The 17971-nt window shown below is 42.0% G+C and overlaps 1 protein-coding gene across 11 annotated transcripts in view; it reads left to right on the top strand.

Moving 5' to 3' along the window:
- hdac4 (histone deacetylase 4) overlaps window positions 1-17971 on the top strand; it is a 454869-nt gene that overhangs the window by 16276 nt on the left and 420622 nt on the right. For 10 of the 11 annotated variants that reach the window (XM_041201590.1, XM_041201589.1, XM_041201588.1 and 7 more), the window contains exon 2: window positions 10778-11006. The exons of the other annotated variant lie outside the window; for it this stretch is intronic. In XM_041201590.1, the coding sequence (XP_041057524.1) occupies window positions 10982-11006 (25 nt within the window). In that variant the 5' untranslated portion in view covers window positions 10778-10981. The remainder of the gene's footprint in view (window positions 1-10777; window positions 11007-17971) is intronic. 11 annotated transcript variants of the gene reach the window in all.

The raw sequence follows: 17971 nt of genomic DNA, 5'->3' as shown, positions 1-17971 counted from the left end.
GGCTTGATTGGGAAACTTTGCGTCTTCTGCCTAAAATTCCTCTCCTGTTTGCTGACCGGTGTTTTAATATTCCAAGTTGATGATCTGTGACCTTCCATTTGGGAAGCTGGAGAAAATGTTGTTTCTTACTTACCTGCTTTTGTTGCTGTGTCTCTTTGTGACCTTGCTATCGAAATTCAACTTCATATTTTTTTTATAAAGAATTAAAACTAGGAAGGAACATGTGCATCTGTTGTTTCATGTGCTCTCCTTCCCTTTATCTCACAGATGTTGCAAATTAAAATACCTGTTTCGCTGATATTTGACATTAACATTGACCATTTCTAATTGTCAACAAAGTACAGATTCGATGATTATTTGGCTTCAAAATGCAACAATTTTTGGAAAATTGACCCAAAACTTTCCAATTACATGAAGACACTTTTTTCTCAATATAGTGGAGGGCTTGGTTACTTTACTTTGTAAGCAGCTTTTTAGTGTGCAGCATACTTTGGGAAAATATTCTTTTTAAATTAGATTGTGTAAATTTGCATGGCAGAGGTCATTTGTCTTCCCAACTGAATAAGATGTGTGATATTAGCAATGAGAGAATGAATGAGACCAAAAGGAAAAAAGGTCATCTAAACAGTTCCATTTCCAATGAAGCATCCTGGAAGAGATCTTAATATTCTCAATCGTTTACATGTGGTTACCTCTGGTCCCCTTTCCTCTGTGCCTCTCTCTCTTGCTCTCTCCTCTCTATGTCTCCCTCTCTCCCTGCTCTGCACCTCTCTCTCTTGCTCTGTCCCTTCTCCCTGCTCTGTGCCCCTCTCTTGCTCTCTTTTCCCCCTCTGTGTCTCCCTTGTTCACTTTGACCTTGTGCTTCTCTCTCTCTCTTCACTCCCCAGGTGCTTCTGTCTCTTCTCTCTTCTATACCCTGCCCCCCCCCCCCGGTGCCTTGTGCCCATATGAGCTCTTGTGAGAACGACCAAATGATCGCCTGCTTGTATTCCTGGGCAGAGAGTTATCAGGAAGGTCAAAACAGGAGAAGCAGAATGAATTGTTACTGGATTTTCTTGATCTGTTAGATGACGCTTTATAGTTAAGGAAAGATTGCAATATTGCATAATGATGCAGGTTATTTCTGAATTTGTGTGAGGTCGCAGATTGGCTTTGGAATGTTGTTTACTGCCATCAGAGGCTTTCAACATTAACTGATATTTTTTTCCTTTGGTCCCATTGGTTAAGTTTTGCTGGTTTGGAGTGGCATCAAAAGTAGATGTGGAGGGCTTGGTTACTTTACTTTGTAAGCAGCTTTTTAGTGTGTAACATATACTTATTGGCAAATAGAAAGAGAGACCAAAAGGAAAAAAGGTCACCTAAATAGTTCAATTTCCAATGAAGCATCCTGGAAGAGATCTTAATATTCACTGGCGCGCTATTCCAACAAGCTACCAATCCTTTCATCTAATACCAAATTCAGCACATATAGTTCTAGTCCTGCTGTGAATATACACATAAATCTTTTAGCATGTATTCAAATATTCCATTAACCATTAGACCAATGCATTATTAAGTTGGTTTGTTTTGTGGATTTCTGCCTTTAGATTTAAAGGTAAATCAGATTTGTGAAGGGGATCTTAAAAGAAAGCATCCTATATTGTGATTCAGACTAGAGATTTTTGGTTTTTATTACTCATTCATGGGATGTGGGCTTCGCTGGCTGGACCAGCATTTATTGCCCATCCCTAATTGCCCTTGAGAAGGTTGTGGTGAGTTGCTTTCTTGAACTACTGCAGTCCATGTGGTGTAGGTACACCCACAGTGTTGTTAGGAAATGAGTTCCAGGATTTTTACCCAGCGACAGTGAAGGAATGGCGATATATTTCCAAGTCAGGATGGTGAGTGGCTTGCAGGGGAGCTTCCAGTTGGTGGTATTCCCATCTACCTGCTGCTCTTGTCCTTCTAGATGGTAGTGGTCATGGGTTTGGAAGGTACTGTCTAAGGAGCCTTGATGAATTCCTGCAGCGCATCTTATAGGTGGTGCACACTGCTACTACCGTGTGTTGGTGGTGGAGGGAATGACTGTTTGTGGATGTGGTACCAATCAAGCGGGCTTCTTTGTCCTGGACAGTGTCATGCTTCTTGACTGTTGTGGGAGTTGCACTCATCTAGGCAAGTGGGGAATATTCCATCACACTCCTGACTTGTGCCTTGTAGATGGTGGACAGGCTTTGGGGAGCCAGGAGGCGAATTACTCGTCACAGGATTCCTGGCCTCTGACCTGCTCTTGTAGCCACAATATTTATATGGCTAGCCCAGTTCAGTTTCTGGTCAATGGTAACCCCCCAGGATGTTGATAGTGGGGGATTCAGTGATGGTAATGCTATTGAACATCAAGGGGCGATGGTTGGATTCTCTCTTGTTGGAGATGGTCATTGCCTGGCACTTGTGTGGTGTGAATGTTACATGCCACTTGTCAGCCCAAGCCTGGATATTGTCCAGGTCTTGCTGCATTTGAACATGGACTGCTTCAATATCTGAGGAATCGCGAATGGCGCTGATCATTGTGCAATTATCAACGGGCATCTCCACTTCTGACCTTATAATGGAAGGAAGGTCATTGATGAAGCAGATTAAGGTGGTTGGGTCGAGGACACTACCCTGAGGAGTTCCTGCAATGATGCCCTGGAGCTGAGATGAGTGACCTCCAATGACCACAACCATCTTCCTTTGTGTTAGATATGACTCCAACCAGTGGAGAGTCCGTCTCCACCAACGCCGCCGCCACCCCCCCCCCCCCCCCCCCCCCCCCCCCCCCCCCAACCCCAACCCCAATTCCCCTTGACTCTAGTTTTGCTAGGGCTCTTTGATGCCACAGTCGGTCAAATGTTGCCTTGATGTCAAGGGCAGTTACTCTCACTTTGCCTCGGGAGTTCAGCTCTTTTGTCCATGTTTGAACTAAGGCTGTAATACGGTCAGGAGCTGAGTGGCCCTAGCGGAACTCAAACTTGGTGTCAGTGAGCAGATTATTGCTAAGCAAGTGTCGCTTGATAGCACTGTTGATGACCCCTTCCATTACTTTACTGATGATTGAGAGTAGACCGATGGGGCAGTAATTGGATTGTCCTGCTTTTTGTATACAGGACATATCTGGACAATTTTCCACATAGCCGGGTAGATGCCAGTGTTGTAGCTGTACTGGAACAGCTTGGCTAGGGGTGCGGCAAGTTCTGGAGCACAAGTCTTCAGCACTATTGCCGGAATGTTGTCAGGGTCCATAGCCTTTGCCTTCAGCTGTTTCTTGATATCACATGGAGTGAATTGAAATGGCTGAAGTTTGGCATCTGTGATGCTGGGGACCTCCTGAGGAGGCCGAGATGGATCATCCACTCGACACTTCTGGCTGAAGATTGTAGCAGATGCTTCACCCTTATCTTTTGCTCTGATGTGCTGGGCTCCTCCTTCATTGAGGATGGGGATATTTGTGGAGCCTCCCTCTCCAGTGAGTTGTTTAATTGTCCACCACCATTCATGACTGGATGTGTCAGGACTGCAGAGCTTGGATCTGATCTGTTGGTTGTGGGATTGCTTAGCCCTGTCTTATCATTTGCTGCTTATACTGTTTGGCTTGTAGGTAGCCCTGTGTTATAGCTTCACCAGGTTGACACCTCATTTTAGATATGCCCAGTGTTGCTCCTGGCATGCCCTCCTGCACTCTTCATTGAACCGGGGCTGATCACCTGACTTGATGGGAATGGTAGAGTGGGGAAATGCTGGGCCATGAGGTTAGATTGTGTTCGAGTACAATTCTGCTGCTGCTGATGGCCCACAGCACCTGATGGATGCCCAGTCTTGAATTGCTATATCTGTTTGAAATCTATCCCATTTAGCACGGTGGTAGTGCCACACAACACGATGGAGGGTACCCTCAGTGTGAAGGTGGGACTTTGTCTCCACAATGACCGTGCACTTGTCACTGCTACCGATACTGTCATGTATCTGCGGCAGGCAGGTTAGTGATGATGAGATTAAGTATGTTTTTCCCTCTTGTTGGTTCCCTCACCATTTGCTGCATACCCAGTCTAGCAGTTGTGTTATTTAGGACTCGGCCATCTCGGTCAGTACTGGTGCTGCTGAGCCACTCTTGGTGATGGACATTGAAGTCCCCCACCCGGAGTACATTCTGTGCCCATTTCACCCTCAGTGCTTCCTCCAAATGGCGTTCAACATGGAGGAGCACTGATTGATCAGCTGAGGGAGGGCGGTATGTGGTAATCAGCCGGAGGCTTCCTTGCCCATGTTTGACCTGATGCCATGAGACTTCATGGGGTCCGGAGTTGATGTTGAGGACTCCTAGGGCAACTCCGTCTCGACTGTATACCACTGTGTGATCGCCACCTCTGCTGGATCTGTCCTGCCGGTGGGACAGGACGTACCCAGGGATAGTGATGGTGGTGTCTGGGACATTATCTGTAAGTTATGACTCCCTGAAGGTGACTATGTCAAGCTGTAGCTTGACTGGTCTGTGAGACAGCTCTCCCAATTTCAGCACTAGCCCCCAGATGTTAGTAAGGGAGGACTTTGCAAGATCGACAGGGCTGAGATTGCCGTTGTTGTTTCCAGTGCCTAGGTTGATGCCGGGTGGTCCAACTGGTTTCATTTCTTTTTTGTGACTTTGTTACGGTTTGTCACAACTGAGTGGCTTGCTCAGCCATTACAGAGGGCATGTAAGAGTCAACCACATTGCTGTGGGTCTGGAGTCACATGTAGGCCAGACCGGTTAAGGACAGCAGATTTCCTTCCCTTATGGACATTAGTGAACCAGATGGAGTTTTACAACAATTGACAATAGTTCCATGGTCATCATCAGACTTTTAATTCCAGATTTTTATTGAATTCAAATTCCACCATCTGCCGTGATGGGATTCGAACCCAGGTACCCAGAGCATTACACTGAGTGTCTGGATTGTTAGCCCAGTGGAATAATGCAAATACTTTTTGGATCCATCTATGAAGATTGAGGAAGATTTCCTCTGGTTTCTGTTGGTAATATAAATGTAGGAAGATTAGTAAAACTGTAAGTGCATTCTTTTAGAACACTGACATTTAGCTTGGAAAAAGTGAATGCCCCAGAAATCTTCCAACTGCTCCTCTGATGCTTCTTGAGTGCAGCAAATGTCTGCCTCCAGCTCATGGTTCTTGGAAGTTCAGGATTTTAATAATAGAAGGCATGAGGAATTCTATTTTCCTTTTCAGTAGCAGAATTTGAATGGCAAACACTTTTAAATTGATGTTTTGGTGGAGCCAATGAAACCAAGACAAGGGCAACAGTGATATGGGCCCTGTTTACTGTGGTATAGGATACAGGTGGTGGAGTTTTGGACTAGATGCCAGTTTTTCAAGGGAACAGCACAGGGAACCAGCAAGGACAATATTGTTATAATTAAATTTGGATGTCACAAAGAATTGGATAGTGCTAGGGTGGGTGTGGTCGTGGACCCAGCAGATGATGGTGTAATGGCAAAAATAGAGTTGGAAGCTCTGCTCAGGGTCAAATAAGTCTCATCAAGCTGAGTTTGAGCAAGCTATGAGGGAGAGGAAAGGAGCTGGCTGCTAAGGTTTGGGACTTATACATGAAATGGGATAGATTCAGTCTTGTTGATGTTTCAGTAGAATAAATTGATCAGTGTGGTAGTTGGATAATGGTGATGGTAGGGAAATAGGGCAGACTGTCAGCCAAGGTGAAAGCTGATTCCATTGCCTACAAACAAATTTACAAGGGCAGCTTGTGGGCATAAAAGTAAACAGCTAAGATTTGGGTCTTGGGGAACACCTGGACCTGTGGGACATGAATGGAATTAATTGAGGTATTGCCTTTATAAGGAAGGTAGAAGTAGGAACTGAATGTATGTTTAAAATTCCATACACAGACCATAAGACTGGAATTGGAAGATTGGAATTGGAAGACTAAAAGGATCTCTTAAAAAGTGACATCCTGAAAAGAAAATATCAGCATTTTGGCCATTTGATCAGAGCTGGAAAGCTACAGAGATCTCTTCTAGAGGGCAAAGTAGAGTGCAGCAGAGAGAGGGGCTGATCTAGGCGTAGTTGGATGATGGACATCACGGAGTGGTTGCAGCTGAGCTACAATGAATGTGTGAGGATGGTGCAAGCTAGGCGAGCATGACATACCACGACAACAGACCTTGGTAGGAATAGTTACAAGCAGAGCAGGAGCTGAACCAGTCTAGGATACAGTGGAGGGGAATGCAGTAATTAACTGTGTTGAATGCTATGGCAATGTCTTAGATGTCAAAGCAGGATAGCATATTGTGGTAGAGATCACATAGAATACTGGCAACCTTGACCAGATAAATATTAATACTGGGGGCATGGCAGAAATTGTATCCAAGGAGTTTGAAGAGTGTTAGGGGAGGCTAGTTTGAAGCTGGGTGGTGATGCCACATTGGAAAGCTTGAAAGGAAGTGGAGGTTGGAGATTGCGTATTAGTTGTTGGGCAGAGTTCAAGGGTGTTTCATTTGAGAGAGGAGTGATGGATGATGGCATTTTAAGATGGGGAGGAGGGAAGAGCAACCCATAGAAAATGTTGATGAGCATTGAACTAAAGAGGAGTATTTATTTGTGTGATGGAGGCACATCGGAAAGTGCAGGAAGAGTTGAGGTGGAGTACAATGGGGAGGGTGGGGCTAAGGCATGCACTCTGTTTTATTTTTGGGTGCTGGTGGTGAGGAGAAGAGTAAAGTGATGGAAGGGAAGCTTGTGATTGAGGAGTGGGGCGGGGGGGTTGTCCTCTTTCTGCCAGGATAATTTGGAACAGTGACAGAATTTGCATGAGATGGGATTTTGCTTCAGATGATCAAACCAGATCAGGTGGGGACCAGCTGCACTGGTGAATCACTTCATTATTTAGAGAGTGAATTGTTCAGGGGAACAGTGGGGCAGAGATCAGGTTTTGGAGTAGTCAAGAACATTGAAAGCAGTTTGATCGTGGCAGTTGTAGAGTTGAAGCTTGTGTAGTTTTAGAAGGGGTGCAAGATAATCTCCCCCCACTCCGGTCAGAAGGGGATTATAGAGGCATGGTGGTGTAAATGTTAAACACTGAAGAAATCAGAAGTGTTGTGTTGAAGAAAGGAAATGGCTGGGTCTCTTTGGCCATTTCATTATTCCTGTGAAATGTGATACAAGTATGAAAATGGTAAATGAATTTCAATATAGATAAGTGAGGTGGTGTATTTTGGTAGGAAGAATTAATGCGGCCGTATATTATTTGGAATAAAGTGCCTAAATAGGATAGAGTAGTGAAAGGATTTAGGGGGTTCAGATTCATAAACTGCATTGTTTCTTTCAATTATTTAACAAGGCCATAAAATGCAAACAACACTGGGGCTTATTTCCAAAGGAGTCAAATTAAAAGGCAATGAAGTAAACCTAAATAGATTGGACCACACTTAAAAGTCCTGTGTACAGTTCTTGTGTCTGTATTACAGAGGCACTGGGGAAAGTGAAAAAAAAACTTAACAAGGATGATACCAGAGCTGAAAGGCCACAACAATCAGAAAAGACTAAGTAGGCTGGCGCTCTTTTCTAGAAAAGAGAAGGCCGAGAGGTAACCAAATGGATGCCTTTAAATTTAAGAGTAGGTTTAATCAGGTAGACAGAATATGTTTCCATTGTAGGGGAGTTCAAGGCTAAATATTGTAACTATAAGATTGTCAGCAGTCAATTCCATGTCATTCAGGAAAATACTCTTTACCCAAAGTGTGGTTAGAATGTGAAGCTCCCGAGCATCTGGGCTAGTTGAGGTGAAATAGCAGGGATGACTTTTCAGGTGAAGCTACAGAAGTGCAATAGGGAGAAAGAAATAGAATGTGCTGAACACCTTTCATGACTTCCGGATGTCCTAAAGTACTTTACAGTTTATGAAGTACTTTGAAGTATAGTCACTGTTATAATGTAGATAAGCTGGTGGCTAATTTTCTCTCAGTGAGCTTCCACAAACAGCAATGTAATAATGACCAGACCATCTGCTTTTACGTAAAATCAAAATACTGCAGATGCTGGAAATCTGAAATAGAAACAGAAAATTCCAGAAAAACTCAGCAGATCTGACAGCATCTGTGGAGAGAGAAGTAGCTAATGTTTCAAGTCTGTATGACCCTTCTCCAGAGTGTGGCAGCTGACAATCTTTAAAATTTAGAATAGATTTAATCAGGTAAATGGAGAGAGAATGTTTCCATTGTGGGAAAGTCCAAGGCTAAATATTGTAACTATCCCTCTGACGAAGAGTCATACGGACTTGAAACGTTAACTCTGTTTCTCTCTCCACAGATACTGTCAGACCTGCTGAGTTTTTCCAGCATTTTCTATTTTTATTTCACCTTTTTAGGTGTTGGTTGAAGGAGGCTCACATGGAGCATTAATTCTGGCAACATGGACCAGTTGGACCAAATGGCTCTTTCTGTCCTGTGTAATAAAATGACTTAATGTAGATCTAGTTGGTGCTTAAGCTAAATGTGCAGATTTATATGTGGAAAAGAACTGCAGTTGCTACCCTTTTAACATTCTGCAATGGTTCAAAAAGGTTCTCGATTCTGCAGTGAAACTTTAGAAATTGGATCAGTCAGTCAGTTAGGCATTGTCATTTGACCTGAACTCAATTCAGATGTTTACCCATGAAAGGACAATCATTGCTGAACCAGGAGTTTTGGAGCTCATGTTAGGCATTGGGAATTCTATTTTTTCAGGATGTCTTTTCTCTTTTATCCCTTAAAACAAGGAGTTAATTTCAGGAGCCACCTCCCAGTACCATCTAATAAATAACAAAGATTTAAAGAACTTTTCTTGTTTCTGTTTGCTTATATGGGATGATTATGTAAATAGTGAGTACTCCAGACTTTGGGTTGTAATGCTATCAGTATCAATTTGCTTATAGTGATTAACAACCAACAAGTTATACAGCTGCCTCTGCACATTTTCTTCAGTCAGCAAATGTTGTCCAAATGCTAATTTTTTTTGCATCAAAAAGAAATGATAAAATCGTTAGATGTATTTCTTCTCCAACATTTAGAAAATAATTTTAAATTGCTGTTGAGTGATGCACCATTTTAAGATCTGCTTTGCACTATTTGCAGCTGGAGAAAAGAACTAACCTTTTAATAACATCATTAATTGTGTACTTTTTCATATTTCACTTAGAGATGATAGGATGATTTCATCATAACATGATAACCAGCTGGTGTGCAAAACAAAGGGACATGTTAAATCTGCAAGTCATATGACTGAATTGTTTATCCTTTGTATTTCTTTGGGCAGCTCTTTTGCATTGTCATGTGAACATTGCTACAGGGTGTAGCCCAGTGCTTTTGTTGCCTGGTTGTACTATTACATAATTGTTTCAGATTCTTCACTGCTTGTTTTAATTTACCCTAGTACAACAGTTTAAAATGTGCAAATTTGCTTTTGTAAATGAGTTATAATTATAAATGTTACATTTAAATCTCCTTTTGGTTTCATTAATTTATTGTTAGAAAACAGAAAGCAGAAGAAAACATTTTTTTAAACTGTTGTCATTCATTGTGTTGCAAAGTTACATAGCATGGTATTTTACTTTTTAACAGATTTTGTGCCAGGCCAACGTGGGACCTTTTGCATTTTGCTCATGATGAAATTCAGTGGGAGTGGTTTTATTCAGGCACTTGAAGTATTCTTTCAGTAACAACGACTTGCATTTATATAGCCTCTTTAATGTAGTAAACTGTCTCAAAGTGCTTCACAGCGGTGTTATTAGAAAAAAATTGACACTGAGCCACATAAGATTTGTAATTCTGTAGCACATCTGCCCTTCAAAGCCCTTTACTGCCAATTAAGTACTTTTGAAATGTGGTTACTGTCATATTGTAGGAAACACAACGGCCTAATTTTTCCACTGCCAGTTCCACGAACAGCTATATGGTAGAGACCAGATTTTTTTGTTTTTGGCATGTTGATTCAGGGACATTAGGAATAACATCACTGTCCTTTTTCAGAATAAATGCAATCTTTTACGTTTACTTGAATGAGCAGAAGGAGCCTTGGTTTAATGTCTTGCCTGAACAATAGTACTTTCAAGAGTACCCTTAGTGCTGCACAGGAGTGTCAGCCTATACTTTTATGCTCAAGTCTCTGGTGTGGGACTTGTGTACACAATCTTCTGACTCAAAGTCAAGAGTGCTGTCAATTGAACCATGGCTAGTATAAGGAGACATTAGGAAAGGTGACCGAAACTTGGTCAAAGGAGTAGGTTTTAAGAAGCATGTTACAGAGAGTAGGGAACTGCAGAGACTTAGGGAGGAAATTCCAGAGCTTGTGAATCACCAGTGATGGAGCGATGAAAATCACAAGGTAGAAGAGTACAGAGATCTCTAAGGGTTGTAGGGCCAGAGGAGATAACAGTGAAACCAGTTATTGATTTTCATAATTGAGTTCTTTGGTCTACACTTTTGCTTGCACGTATCATTACATTACATATTTATTTCAGCAATAATTTTATTTCTTGCATTGAGATTATGAGAAAAGTTTTGAAAGCAAGGAAATCATCAGGGAAGGTGGAAATCTTCCAGGAAGGCTGAAATCTCTTGTCTTCCAATAATAAAGCATCAGTTTGTTTTTGGTTCTTGTGCTTACTGATTTTTTAAATATATTGATCAGCCTGAAATAGCCAAAATTCATTAGACCTTTTTTGCAATTTAAAAAGTCCTTTTCTGATCATAATTAAGCAGAATGTCTCTCCCAACAGGTTCACAGTTGGAAGTGCACTGAACAAAACACTTAGTTTGGAAAATATTACCTTGGCTGCAGAAGAGGATGCTTTACTGACCAAGACTTTATTAATCTACTAAGTTTGTATGTATTCCTGGAGTGTTGGAGTTCCTGGGGGCTGTCCTTTTAATTGTTTGGAAAATTTGACCCATTACCATTTGCTGCAGCAGTGGACTGTCAAATGATGACCTCACAAAGCCATTCAGGTAAGCCATTTTTAATACAAAAACAGAATTACCTGGAAAAACTCAGCAGGTCTGGCAGCATCGGCGGAGAAGAAAAATTTATCTTGTGCTGTGTGTAATGTATGGTAAAATTAAAATAGTAATATAATAGTTCCTCGGAGATGATGCAATTTGATATAGTGATGAAGCTATACAAAGTTCCCTCCTGCACTATCCACCTACCCAGTCACACCTAGTGCAGGTTTTCTGCTTATGATTAATATCTAGTGATTCCTGTTGGAAGTGTGTGGATCTTCTGTGATAACAGATTTGTGCTTGGTTGTGATGCCTGTTTACTGGGCTTAAACATGTGCTTATAGGGTTGTTGGCAATTGTGGAGGCTTAACCCAACCTGAGGCCATTGCCGTCAGGGAGCAGAGGAGGAAATTGTCAAATTCTGTATGGTACGATGCTTTTTAAATAATGTCATTTGAGTGGGAAACTGCTACATCAGATCTATCTCCATAATATTGTGCCTGTTTCTGAAACAAAAAGGTATTCATTACTGTTACAAACAATTCATAATACATATTATGAAGAAGTTGTGGTTTCTTGGAGTATGCCCTGCAATTAGACTCGTGCCAAATGCTGCTCAGTAAATTTGCTATGACCATTAGTGTCTTAATTGTCCTTGCAGCAGATGCTGAGGTTTCTGACCTCCCAAGACCTCTGACTGCTGGATGTGCACTTCATAGAGGATTACCATGTGGTCTCAAAACTAGTTAAAAGATCTTAACCATGTTGAAGAAAGAAATGAAATAACTTGCTTTTATTTGAGTACTTGGATAGCAATGCTTCCACTGCCTGCTTTCACACTGACTGTATGCTCTAGCTTGATTGGTTTTCAGTAAGTTCTAACCTTTCTTTTCTGTTGACTGGAATACTGTATGTGATTCAGCAAATGGTATAGAGCTAAAATAGATAGTTTTGAGGAAAGGCAGTAGAGGAAACTTATATCGTGATTCTAATCTTTTGGCTGACAATCTACATAATCAGGCATGAGGTGTGCATTGGATCTAGGGTTATCTTTGATTGACCTTATGGTTTATGTAGCGAATGCTCCTGTGAAAGCTGGAATGCTTGCAGCATACCTTGTCTTTACTTTTGCTATCCATTACCGTTAAAAAACCCCCATTCCATTTGCTTTTTTATTACATTGAAAATATAGTATTCAGGTCAGTTTGGCTGTATATTGCTGGAAAAACAATGGTGTGTTAGTGAGCACTTTATTAACATGCAAAAAGGCCAGCAAGTTGAGGGGATTAAGAGATACACATCTCCTGAACTTGCTGGTTGAGATAGAAACTGTATCCCACTTTTAACTTGTGTTATTTTTAATGACTTGCTGGGCTTGCGCATCAATTGCCCATTAAATTCTCTGCAGAATGTTAAGGCTGGAATTTAGTACTTTATTTTTTAACAAATTGATAATTGTTCATATAATGCCAATTAGCCTCTGTTTCAGAAAAGGATCAATTTAAATTGTGCAATCCCATTCCTGCATGTAATCAATTTGGAGATTTAAAAAATGTAAAATTTTAATTTTGTTCTTGTTTCCCTTCTGTGTCTCTTCTCTCAACACAGTATTTTTCTCTAAATCCCTTTCTTGATCTGGTTTGGCTCTATTTTACTTTATTTCCTTCTCCATCATTCCTGTTTCTTTCTCAATTCTAAAATCTCTCTGGTTAAGGAGATCTATTTGGTCCTGCCATTCACTAAGGTCCCACATGTCCCATTACCCCCTCTATGCAATTACAAGTTCAAACTTCCAGCTAGTTACAGTACAAAAATATTTTGAGTGAAAGGTGCAGAAAAAAGTCTTAACAAATGACTCACGTGGAGAGATGTGCCACTTTAGCAAGGTTTGGCACATTGCCTTCTGTAGGGAGTCATGGAAACTTAGACAAGAATAAAAATATGGACTAAGCTGTGGCAAATGGATTTCAATCCAGGCAAATGTGAGACCGTCCACTTTGAGCCTTAAAAAGATAGAGTATTTTCTAAATGGTGGAAGCTAGAAACTTTGGAGGTCGGAAGATTTTGAGGGTCCAAAGGTTAAATTATAATGAGAGATTACACAAACCATGGTTGTATTCCTTGGAATTTAGAAGGTTAAGGAATGATTTGATCAAAGTTTTCAAGATATTAGGGGAACAGGCTAGATAGAGAGAAACTGTTTTGCTAGTTGGGAAGTCTAGGACTAGGGGACATAGTCTAAAAATTAGAGTCGGATCTTTCAGGAATGAAATTAGGAAACGCTTTTTTATACAAAGATGGTAGAGGATTGGAACTCTCTTCTGCAAATGGCAACTGAGGCTAGATTATTAATTTTAAATCTGAGACTGATAGATTTTTGTTAATGAAAGGTGGGCAAAGACAGGTGTATGGAGTTAGGTCGCAGATCATCCATGATCTCATCTCTTTTTTTTCTACTGAGGAAAATCTTAAACTCCTCTCCCCTCCACCTTCATCTCTAACTATAAGTATGAGGGTCTCATGGACTTTGGCATTAAGATGGCGACAATCCGATCAGCTGCCTCGCCATGTCCCCCTTCCACTTTCCCACCTGGCCATACATCCTTTTGCCCTAGCCCTGAACTAACATCTTTCTCTAGTTTGTCACCCATCTCTCCTCATACTTCTCTAAGCTCAACTTGTCCGTGAGATCCATCTCCTGTTTCTTTGATCCTATTCAAACTAAACTGTCTTTTCAGATGTTGTCCCCCTCTCGTTCAAACCTGCCAATCCCTCGTCTCAAAACCAACCTGCCCCCTTGCAAACCACCATCCCATCTCTAACCTCCTTTTCCCCTCCTAAAGTCTTTGAACGTGTCGTCGCTTATCAAATCTTTTCCTGTCTTTTCAGGAACTCCATGTTTGAATTCCGCCAATCAGGTTTCCAACCCTGCCATGGTACCAAAATGCCTCTTATCAAAGTCACAAATGATAGCCTACGTGACTGCGACAGAAATAAACTATCCCTCCTCATCCTTCTTGGCCTGTCAGCAGCCTTTGACATAGCTGACCAGCTGGGTCGGACTGCCCTCCCCTCCTTTTGGGGAGATGATGGCATAGTGGTAATGTCACTGGACTAGTAATCCAGAGACCCTGGTTAATGCTTTGGGGACACAGGTTCAAATCCCTTCATGGCAACTGGTGGAATCTAAATTCAACTAATAAAATCTAGAATTGAAAGCTAGTTTCAGTAATGGTGACCATGAAACTATCATCAATTGCCATAAAAACCTATCTGGTTCACTAGTGCCCTTTAGGGAAGGAAATCTGCCATCGTTACCTGGTTTGGCCTATATGTGAGTTCAGACCCACTGCAATGTGGTTGATTCTTAACTGCCCCCTGAAATGGCCTAGCAAGCCACTCAGTTCAAGGGCAATTTGGGATGGGCAACAAATGCTGACCTTATCAGAAATGCCCAGATCCAATCAAAGAATGAAAAAAAAACCTGGTTCTGATTACCTAATTGGAGCCCAATTTTACCTAATCCCTTGCAATGGCTTACCTTCCTGCTCCTGTACTGTTACCTCTGGTGTTCTTTAAGGATCTGTCTTTGGCCCCCTCCTATTTTTCATCTAGATGTTGCGCACAGCGGCATAATCCCAAGATACAGCGTTAGTTTTCACATGTACACTGACGACAGACACCCAGCTCTACCTCACCACCACTCTCCTGACTCCTCCAATGTTGCGAACTTCTCAAACTGCTTATCCGACATCCAGTTAAATCCATTTCTTCCAGTTAAATACTGGAAAGACTGAAGCCATTGTTTTTGTCCCCGCTCCAAACTTCGTTCCTTAGATACTGACTCCATCCCCCTCCTTGACAATTGTCCAGACTGTTCACAACCTTGGTGTCATGTTTGATCCCAAAGTGAGCTTCTGACAACCGATTTGAACTCCTGTATCATCGCCTGACTTTGCCCAGTCTCAGCTCATTTACTGTGAAATCCTCTTCTATGCTTTCGTTGCCTCTAGACTTGACTATTCCAATGCAATCCTTCCTAAAATCTACCCTCTGTAAACTTGGCGTCATCAAAAACGCTGCTTTCTGTGTATTAACTTGCACCAGGTCTTGTTTCTCTATCACCCCTGTGCTCACTGACCTAAATTGGCTCTTGGTCAAGCAACGTCTTGAAGTTAAAATTCTCGTCCTTAATTTGAAATCCCTCCATGATCTCGCCCCTCCCTATCTCTGTAATCTCCATCCAAGATATCTGCGTTCCTCTAATTCTGGCCTCTTGTGCATTCCCAATCTTAGTTGCTCCAACATTAGTGGCCTTATCTTCGGGGGTCAAGGTCCCAAATTCTGGGATTCTCTCCCTACTTATTTCCGCCTCTCTACCTCACTTTTCTCTTTCAGGACACTCCTTAAAACCTACATCTCTGACCAAGTTTTTGGTCATCTGACTTAATATCTCCATATGACTCTGTGTCATATTTGTTTTGTAATCCTGTGAAATGCCTTGGGCTGTTTCATTACATTAAAGGCACTAAATAAATACCAGTTGTTGGTGAATGGTGGACAGGCTCAGGTGCTGAATGACCTACTCCTCCAGTTGCGGTGGTCCAATTCTTTTTGAGTATTTATTTTATTTTTTTATGAGATGTGGGTGCTGCTGATGGGGCCAGTGTTTGTTGCCCATCCCTAATTGAACTGAGTGACTTGCTTGGCCATTTCAAGAGGGCAGTTAAGAGTCAACCACATTGCTGTGGGTCTGGAGTCACATGTAGGCCAGGCCAGGTAAGGACGGCAAATTTCCTTCCCTCAAGGACATTGCCTTTTTTTTTTAGTTCATAATACTGTAAGTAAATTTATTTGGTAAATGAATACAAGGATACAACAATCGTGTGTTTAGTTTCTGGTAGCTGCTGAAGAGGCATCAGTGAAGACAGTGCTGAGTTCAGAGGAGAATACACCCTGCAGCAGAGAGAGGAGGAGTTAAATGCTCCATCTTTTGTTATCCTAAATATGACTGATCACAGACAGGGAGCTCTGAACGAAGCTGGAAGTGGTTGAAAATCCCTGGTGTATATATGTGCAGCAAGCGGTGTGCTGAAGGGGGCTGAGAGCTGCCCATTTTCACAAGGTGTTGGTCCGCTTTGGGTTGGATTGTCCCCAGGCACACAGCTGGAGGTGGAGTGGGACAAGCTGGCCACTCCAGGCCTGGTGATCCCTCAATTCCTGTGGATGTGAGACGGTGATTATTAACCATATAGAGAAGCGCTGGCACTGTCCTGGGCACCAGTGCGATAGAGGTACTAGAGTCAGTAGCTCCGCTTTTGCACTTGCACCGGGCCCAACCACAGGCAGATCCAGACTTTGAATATATATATTATCCCCTTGGCATACCGTGGGTCCCGCTGGAAGTCACACATCTCGAGGCTGACATTCAGTGCTGGCTGTCGACCTCCTGCAGGTAGTTGTTCCCTGCTCCATTGTCAGATAGTACATCATCCCTGCCACCACCTGCTCCTTGGCATTAATCAATCTCCTCATTTTGCTCAAATGGAGGTTGTTGGACCATCGGTTGAAATTATTGACCGCAATCCGGGCCACCCCCCCTCCTCCCCATTCACATCAGCTGGTGAGATGCTGCTGGGCATGGTGCTATCTCCGGCCTAGAGCAGGAGGAGCAGCACGGAACAGCAGCTTCATCCCTGCCGCCATCTTAGTGAACCAGATGGGTTTTACAGCAATTGATAGTTTCATGGTTACTATTACTGAGACTAGCTTTCAGTTGATTTGAACCCATGTTCCTGCAGGATTAGCCTGGGCCTCTGGATTACAAGTCCTGTGACATCGCCACTACGCCACAGTCTCCCCCCTTTATGCCAGGAGTAGTTAAAAGCAGGTGACTGGCAACAGCAGAGAAGTTACAACATAAGACTCATAAAGAAAAAATCACAAATAAATATGATTGGCCATTATATTTGAATGAGTTGGTGAAAATTTGTACTAAGCTAGTGGCTCTTGAGATGAAAAGCTGATTTGCTTCAAAAATCTTTTTTTAAGAAATCTAGCTGATACATTTAAAACAGTCGTGCTTGTGTGTATATTCTGACTTTTTTCTTGGCGTTATAATCACTTATTCAACATTGAAAGTAAATAAATGTGGGCAAATAATAGACACTTCAGTGCAACCAAGTGCTCACTAATGCTTTCAGGAGAAGGGAAGAAATAATAGAAAGGTGGGTTGGAAAGCATAAATTTCCCCTTAAGTTGTAATAAACCTTTCAGTCGTGAACCATTCTGCTGGTTATTTGTGGCTGGTTCCAGTAGTTTGACAGAAATTTTGAAGGTTATACAGGTGTCATGATTTGTCATTTGTTAAAGGAATTCCAGAGCTGCAGAGTGGATTGTCCTGTTATCTTTGACTATTGAATTAGTTGTCACCACTTTTAGAACTTAAATGCTTTGGTGGCCTATGTCTATGTTGCATTCTCTAACTTGATCATATTGCATTATTTGTAAGTATCATCTTCTGAAGAAAAATTAGCTAATTTGAATAAGACTTTTTACATGGCACACATAACCATGTTGAAAACAAGTGCAGCTATTGTTGCCTACTTCTGCAGTTTTAAGATCAAATACAGAAAGGCAATTGCCTGAAAATAATTCATGTCACATGACAACAGAGGAAGTTGGTAAAGTTGAGGCCTGGGCTTGTGTCCCAAGAGAGTCTGGGTTTGAATTCTAGTTCCAGAATGACATAACTGCCTTCCTGTCAGCAGGTTTCTTGAAGTGGTATTGGTGGCACTTGTGGTTAGGTCCTTGATTTCCTGTTGGTTTCACTGCCTGACTGAAGGGGGCCAGCAATGGCCACCTGTAAGAGTGGGAGCAGAGAAAGAGAGAAAAACACAGAACAGCTGTTTTTGTGATGATGCAGACTTTTCTTACAAATGAATAATAGCAGCTTCAAAGACATTTATAGC

The sequence above is a fragment of the Carcharodon carcharias genome, chromosome 12 (genome assembly GCF_017639515.1).
Source record: "Carcharodon carcharias isolate sCarCar2 chromosome 12, sCarCar2.pri, whole genome shotgun sequence".
In the NCBI taxonomy this organism is placed as follows: Eukaryota; Metazoa; Chordata; class Chondrichthyes; order Lamniformes; family Lamnidae; genus Carcharodon; species Carcharodon carcharias.
Note: the sequence above shows the minus strand (reverse complement) of the source record. Positions and strands in the feature narration are given on the sequence as shown.